This window comes from Mus pahari, chromosome 11, assembly GCF_900095145.1.
Source record: "Mus pahari chromosome 11, PAHARI_EIJ_v1.1, whole genome shotgun sequence".
Taxonomy (NCBI): Eukaryota; Metazoa; Chordata; class Mammalia; order Rodentia; family Muridae; genus Mus; species Mus pahari.
The window spans coordinates 29,777,372-29,785,419 of NC_034600.1; the positions used below are offsets into that span (position 1 = coordinate 29,777,372).

General features: G+C 48.3%; 1 protein-coding gene across 2 annotated transcripts in view; it reads right to left on the bottom strand.

Annotated features, from left to right (window-relative positions):
• Window positions 1–6,029: 6,029 nt before the first annotated feature.
• Tmem171 (transmembrane protein 171) overlaps window positions 6,030–8,048 on the bottom strand; it is a 9,626-nt gene continuing 7,607 nt past the window's right edge. The window contains exon 4 of one of the 2 annotated variants that reach the window (XM_021208815.2): window positions 6,030–6,309. In XM_021208815.2, coding sequence (XP_021064474.1) covers window positions 6,114–6,309 — 196 coding nt within the window. In that variant the 3' untranslated portion in view covers window positions 6,030–6,113. Of the gene's footprint in view, window positions 6,313–8,048 lie in introns of both variants that reach the window. The other variant, XM_021208813.2, reaches the window with a different exon arrangement.

Sequence of the window (8,048 nt, forward strand, 5' to 3'; positions counted from 1 at the left end):
GATATGTTCTGGCGGGGGGAGGGGGGTGCCTCGGCAGGCCCGTGCCAAGGCATCCCTTCCCCCTGAGACACAGGTCACACGATGGTATAGTATAGAATAGAGTTTATTCAGGACATGGGGAAGGGAGTTAAGAGGGTAGTAGAGTCAGAGAAAGGCAGAGAGAGAAGGAGAGAGTAGAGAAGTAGAGGCTGAGAGAGGGGGAAAAGGAATGAGGAGAGAGGGGGAGCAAGGGGACAAGGGGCAAGAGAGAGAGGAGGGGGCANACAGCCCCTTTTATAGTGGGCCAAGCCTACCTGACTGTTGCCAGGTATCTGTGGGGATGAAGTCCAGACAGAATGCAGAGGTGTTCTCCATCTTCATGGAGAAGTTACAGCTGGGAAGTGTAAGCAGGACGCCTCAGAAGTCAGGGAAGCAGGGGGAGGTTCTCCAGATGTTTGTCCTCTCTGCTGCTCCTAAGATGCTCTGTCTCTAGCATCTCTTAGCTGACAAGCATGGCTTGCACTCACTGGATGGAGGGACAGTACACATCTAGCAGCTACTCCAGGTGGCTCTTGCCCTCCTGGAAGCTGGCGACACAACTGTGCGGGCTGCTTCTGCTTTGGTGTGGAGAGAACTCTGTCTCCTCTCTGAGGCCCACGCTAGAATGACAGTCCCCTCAGAGGAGAGAGGGCCCTGTGGCCTGAGCCCCCTGTATTACACCTACACAGCTAGGTCATACCCACAGGGGGACATCAAGGGGCCACTGAGCCGAGCGTGGTGGCGCATGCCTTTAATCCCAGCACTCGGGAGGCAGAGGCAGGTGGATTTCTGAGTTCGAGGCCAGCCTGGTCTACAAAGTGAGTTCCAGGACAGCCAAGGCTACACAGAGAAACCCTGTCTCGAAAAAACCAAAAAAAAAAAAAAAAAAAAAAAAAAAAAGGGACACCACAGCACTCCCGGGCCTTCTCACCACTCCACTCCAATTGCCAGAGTAGAGATTGAACATGTACTTGCCTCGCCCTCTCTCACCGTCTGAGCTCCTGCTTCCCCTGGCTTCTCCCCTTCTTCCTCACTCAGGTGTTGAAATACCAAAAAGAATTACTACTTAAAACTTATAATTTTGACTTTAGCAGGCTTGGTGGCCCGGGGTCCACTTCAGCAGTCCCAGGAAAAGGCAAGGACCTCACATGAGGTTTCTACGGCGGCAGCACGGTGGCACTTTCCACCATGAGAGGGTCACCCCACCTGAATTTTCAGACCTCGTTGTAATTTTTTTGTGGTGTGACCTCCCAACATCGTAAGCACGGAGTCCGGAGTAGGATCCGTGTGTCAGTCAGTTTTCGCTATGTAACAGAATACCAGAGGCAGGCTACCTTAAAAAGAAAAGAAGTTTATTTAGCTCACAGCCTGGGGGACGAAGCATAGCACAGGCTCTAGTGAGGGCCCCTGCTGATTTCATCATGACAGGGGTCGCCTATGTTTTTCTCTGTGTGTCTAGGTCTGGTCTGTGTCCCTCTTAGAGAGCCACCAAAATCCAGTCATGGGGGATCCACCCTGATGGCCTGCTCCTCCACACATTGTGAAGTTAGAGTAAGTTTTTACTCTGAAATAAATATATAAATACACACACACACACACACACACACACTTATTCATTCATTCATTCATTCATTCATTCATTGGCAGGTTTGCACGTGTTCTCTCTCGGAGGACAGCCCCTAGGAGCTGGCTTTCTACCTCTACCATGCAGATCAGGGGATTCAATTCAGGTCCTAACCCAGCTGCAAGCCTCCTTTACCCACGGATCCATCTTGCCAGCCCCAGTCTCTACCTCCTAGTGCCATTAACCCATGACTTACTGAAGTAAATGCCTGCTGGAGTTTGGAAGGCAAACCGTAGAACAGAGTGAGTCTGTGCAACTAGTGATGCTTGGTGTTCAAGAACACGTAGAAAAGGACTTGTCCCTTTGGACAGACTCATGCTAGCTCTAAAATGTCCCTGGTACATCCCTCCCCTCCAGCCCTGTGACCTGCAGCACGCAGCCCTTCTTGGGCTCTTCAGCAGATGTCCCATGCCACTGGCACCCCGGACATCCTGGAGTCTCTACCTACACACAGGCTTCACCTCACAGCTTGGGGCCTCTTTGCAGGTATTCCTACCCCACCACACCTCGACTGGCTCAGTTGCCCTCTGAAACTGTGGAGCAAGACTCTCTGAGCCCCTCAAGCCTATATCTTTCACACCTCCAGAAAGGCAGCAAGCACATGGACCATGGTGCCAAGTTCTACCACCAGCTTGGGGTGGAGTCTCGAAGGAGAGATTTCACCCTCAGGACCCTTTCTATTCTCCCCGTGGCAGTACAGGAGTCCCTTCTATGATGGTGCTGACTTCTTGGTTATGGCTGCTTCTTCTTCACAAGCCTGAAAACCATCCTGTCTTGAAATGTCAAGACAAATCAATTCATCATCTTCAAATTCATCTTTGTTCAAGTTCTCAGGACAGGAGCAAACTGAAGCCGTATTCTTGGCCAAAATTTTAAGAATCACCGGTTCAGATTCCTCGTAGCAGCAACCTCACCTCTCAATATCAACTACTGTCGTATTTTCTTTTCCTGTGGTAAAAATATTCACACAAAGGCAATTTAAGGGAGAAAATGTGAACTTGGCCTACAGGTCCACTCACCACAGCAGGAGGCAGTAACTGCTGGTCATAGCCAGACAGCACAGAGCCGTACAGAGAGCCGTACACAGAGCTCAGCTCACTTTCATTTTCATTCCATTCACAGCCCAGTCCAGGAACTGATACTATGCATATTCAGGTTGAGTTTTCTAACCTTGATTGACTCAATTAGGACAATCCCTCACAGACATGCCCACAGGCCAAGCTAACCTAGACAATGCACTATTGAGACTCCCTTCCCAGGTGACTCCAGATCCTGCCAAGTTGACAACTGAAATCAGCCATCACCTGACTCAACATCGTTAGTCATTAGGGAAATGCCAATCAAAGCTACTGTGAAAGACTGCTGCGTTCATGTGTTACTAACTGTCTGTCAGGTGTTACTACTGTGTGTCAGGTGTTACTACTGTGTGTCATGTGTTGGAGATTGGTGCTAATGCTTTGAATCTGCACATCCAGATGCTGAAGGTCCTGGTCCCCAATTGGCTTTTGTTCTATCAATAAAGATGTCAGTGGCCAACGGCTGGGCTTGGGATGGAACACTGAGAGTTTCGAGGGTAAGATACAGGGAGAATTGGGAGACTCGGGCAGAAGCAGATGCAGTAGTGGCAGGAGATAAAGCCAACCAGCCATGTGAGTTTTCGGGGAAGTGACCATTGGACCTAGAGTGGCAGGGGAAGGTTTAGGAGTGCCCAACCTTTGAGGTAGCCAAGGTATTTTAAAATTAACTGCTGTGTGTGTGTGTGTGTGTGTGTGTGTGTGTGTGTATGTGTGTGTGTTTTTCATTCGTGGATGCCAGATAGTTCCTGGGTGGATGTACATGTGCAACCAGCCAGGAGTACAAAGCAGTCCCGCCACAATTCACTGCAATAGTCATGTCAGAAAGTTACAGTCTAATTTTTCAGAAAGGAAAACAAGTGTTGGTGAGGATATGGAAAACCTTGAATACTCATACCTTGCTAGTAGTAGGGTGAAGTGGTATGTCAGCAGATAAATGGATAGATATACTGTGGTATATCCATACGGTGAAATATTACTTGACCACAAAAAAGGAATGAAGTGGTGATATATGCTATCACACGGATGACCCTCAAAGGGTACTAAATAAAAGACGTCCAGCATAAAAGGTTGCATTGTATGATTCTACTCGTATGAAATATCCAAAGCTGATAAATCCAGAGTGGCAGAAAGCAGATAGGGTGTTGCGAGGAGCTGGGAGCGAGGATATGGAAGGGGGAAATAAGGAATGACTGTTTCATGAGCCTTTGTCACAGGGGAAGGAAGTGGTGAGTAGAGTGTGGGATGTGAATTAAATGTTAATGAGTTTTCAGTTTAAAATGGCTCACTTAGGGTGGGCATGTGATTCATAGAGCACTTGCATACCATGCACCAGGCACAGGGTTCAGTCCATAGCACCAGAATTAAATTATCATCATCATCACTATCACCATCACCATCATCATCGTCATTGTTGTCGTCACCACCACCATAAGATGATTCCTTCTGTTGAATGAAAAACAGAAATAAAACAGGAAGGATGTGGCTGCTCCTAGGTACGGAGGAGGTAAAGGCTTTATTGTGGATAAAGGGGAAAGTCCAAAGTGAAGATGAGGCTGAGCCAGTCCATGGAGTCTGGAGGTGGGGAAGGAGGAGCCAGGAGGGTAAAGGGTAGGCAGATGGGTAGGTAATCAGAATGGCAGGATTATGTAAGGAGGAGCCTCTAGGAGAGCCCAGCCCCTGGGCTGGAGAGTTTGGGGTAGAGGGCGGGATATGCCAGCCATTGCTGTAACTGGTAGGGACTGGAATGCTGGGAGAACCGGGCAGCCAGGTCCACCTTGATATGTTAGATAGTCACCTCAGCCACTTGTCCATGTGTCTGTGACATGATCCAGCCCAACTCTCCCTCAGGCCATCCAAGTTCTGCAGTAGCATGCTCACAAAGCCCAGGCCTCTGCTGGGAGGCCGTAGCCTCTGGCTCCACTCCCCAAGCTCCTGAAGACCGCAGAGCTGACGGGTTAGAACAGACCGCCATGACCACAAGGTCACACTTACTCCTGACCATTCCGAACCGTTTGCTTCGCTTTACAACCACATAAAAACAAAGCCCTCGGTCACAAAACCCAACTCTGAGCCAGTAAACAGGCTCTGGGTTATAAATGAAGAGTCATAACTGGAGCAATTCTACCTAGAAGTCTCAGCTTGGCCACTTTAAACAAATAACCCCAGAAGGAAGTGACAATAATGTGTACTTTGCTCTAATTTTAAAATGTGAATAATTAACTTTACAGGAGGAAAAAAAAAAGCACAGACTTTTAAGAGCAGTTCAATCCAATAAATGCCCAATTTAAAAACAGATTACAACCTTTGGCCCCAAAAGCCACCCTGATTTATCACAGTGGCAATTCACAGATGACCAATCAGTAAGGCAGACAAACTGCCCAGGCCCACGCCCCTGCCCTCGATCATCAGACACTTGACTGCTAGATCACACCAAGTCTTGCAGGGTTTGTAGTTTATGGAGGAGAGAGAGAGAGAGACAGAGACAGAGACAGAGACAGAGACAGAGCTATAATCCCTTCAGAACTCTGAAGGCTAAGACATGAGAAGAACAAGTTCAAAGCTAGCCTGGGCAACAGAGCAAAATCCTGTCTCAAAACTAAAGCAGAACAAAAGAAATCACATGCTGGTTTATTCAGAGGGTTCAGTGTGCTGTGAGGCCTTGAGGCTCCCAAAGAAGAGGAGAGGGTATGGGAAATGGGAAAAGGGGAGAGGGAAGGGCTGAGAAGGAGGAGGCACACACACACACATACACACATACACACACATACACTCACATAAACACATATGCACATACACATACATACATATACACACATACACACATACATATACATACACACATAAACATACATATACATACACATATGCACACACATACACACATGTACACACACATATACACACATACATAAACACATGTACACGTACACACACATATACACACTCATACACACGTACACACACATACACACATGTATGCACACATACATACACATACACACATGTATGCACACATACATACACATACACACACATACACACACATACACACATACACATTCACAGCTTCTTCGTTAGAAGTCCTGCGACCTTGAAGACATCCATTAGCTTCTCTAAGCCTCTGGTTCCTTATCCACTAGTACAGACAAGGCCAGCAGCGCCTAGCATTGTAGGTCTCAATAGTCTGTGGTGGTGCCTGGCAGGATCACGCCCTACCTCCCCTGTGGTCTGAAGCACAGACAACAGGGTCTAACCTGAAACACTGCTCACTTCCTTTTGATGCTATAGCAGAAAAATGGGAACGCAGCCAATGGTATTGTATGTTTTATTAAAAAACAAATTAAATAAAATAGCAATCCTTGATATATATATAAAACTGTGCTAGAGTCCATAGCTCACGGCGGGGACGGCTCAGAAGGGGCACCCAAGGGTGTGGCTGGGGCAGTTTCTTTTTCTTCATATCTAGGGGGCAGGTCCAATGGAAGATGTCCAGTGTGTGATCTCTCTGAGGATGAACCCTGCCCAGAGATGGTGTATATGAGCTCCCGTTCTCTCTCAGAGGCTGCTCCCTGGTTCTCAGAAGTTGGGGTCCTGCTGGAAAGAGAGAGAGCGAGATCATGAGGGGACCTGATGAAAATGTGTCAGTCCTAAGCACTGAGCTTTTCTGAGTGTCGTGCTCCCAGGAGCGTCAGCCCAGAGTAGGAGCTGTCGCCTGTATTTTACTTTGTTGTCGCTGCTGTCCTTGAGACAGGTTCTCTCTATGTAGTAGTCCCAGCTGGCCTAGAACTCACAGACATCTGCCCACCTCTGCCTCCCAAGTGCTGGGATTAAAGATGTGTGCCTCCACACCTGCCAGTTCTGTTTTATAAATCTGGTGTCCTTCCTTACCCCATATATTTTCTTTTCAAAACTCTGTGTGGGACGTGGGTAGGGGGTGGGAGTGTATCATGGGGCATGTGTGGAGGTTAGAGGACAGCTTTCAAGAGTTGGTTCTTCTACCATGTAGGTCCCCAGGATTGAACTCAGGTCATTGGCTTGGCAGCAAACCCTTGGGCCCACTGAGCATCTTGCCAGCCCCTTATCCCTTATTTTTCTTAGAACTGGCTGAAACCTTAAGACAGCCTGGTGTCTGCTGTCACTGCCTTTGTCAGTGAAAAGGCTCTACATGGAAAGGCTCACACATCATATGTGCCAGCACCGGGGAACACACAGCCACTGTCTTCTAAGGGGACTATGATAAGGTGTGTGAACATATGCAAATAGAGAATTAAAACCCTAAACCAAAACCTTGATGGGAACACTGGTCACTGGAGAGGCTCCACTCTGCTGCCCTCTCAGTGGGCTGTCTTAGGTACACAATTCACCCCTCCTGAGCCTCCATTACTTTATCATATTCTGTTGATGGCAGCACCTCCCACCTAGGGTGACCATGAAAATCAGAAAATAACGCAAGCAAAGCCAGCCCATAGCTACACTACATTACAGCAGCTGCAACCGGGACTTATCTGAAGCCTCTAGACATTGGCTTTAGGTTTGGGGAAGTTTAATTATTGGTGGAAAATAAATACAGCATTCATTATTAGATGTCTGCCCCCAATTGTCTAGTCTTTGACAAGTCACACCAACATGTGCATTTAACACCCTGGTCCCCAGCTCTCTATATGACACTCATGAGCCTGCTCTGTCCTCTGCCCACCTCCTTCCCCCTCTAATTAGAGGACCTCTCCCTCTGCTTGTGTGGCAAACAGGGGAGCTTCATGCTCCTCTAGTACCTTGAGGAAAGGCTCATATCCTCTGGCCCCTTCACCGGGCTGAACACCCACTCTATATGAATGGTGAGGTTCTCTTCGATCCCCAGGGAACTATTGAGTGATGGCAGCTATGGGCACCAAGTCCCTAGAGTTTATCTTTTAAGATAGCCAGGGCTACACAGAGAAGCCCTGTCTCTGGGTAGTAATCTGCAGCTATCTCTCTTCAGTGGTCTTCAAAGCTCTGAGGCCCAGAGGAAGAAGGGGTCCAGCTGGGCCAGGTCAAGGCCTTCTCCATTAGACTACTGAGATCCTTCTGGACATGTTGAAGGTCCTCTGGGACCCTGGAGCTCTCTGCCGTTGGAAGCATCGAAGCTCACAGAGCAGCAGCCTGCAGCCCTTGGTGCAGCTCCCAGTGGACAGTGCACAGATGGGTAGCTACAGGAATGATAAAGATGCTCAGAGGTTTCCAAGCAACTGCTCAACACTCAGCCTCCGAAGGCCCAAGGTTTCCCGGCAGAGTGTGAGCAGCGAAGCGGGATCTCAGACATGCCACCAGATACACCCAAGCCTTAAAAGTGA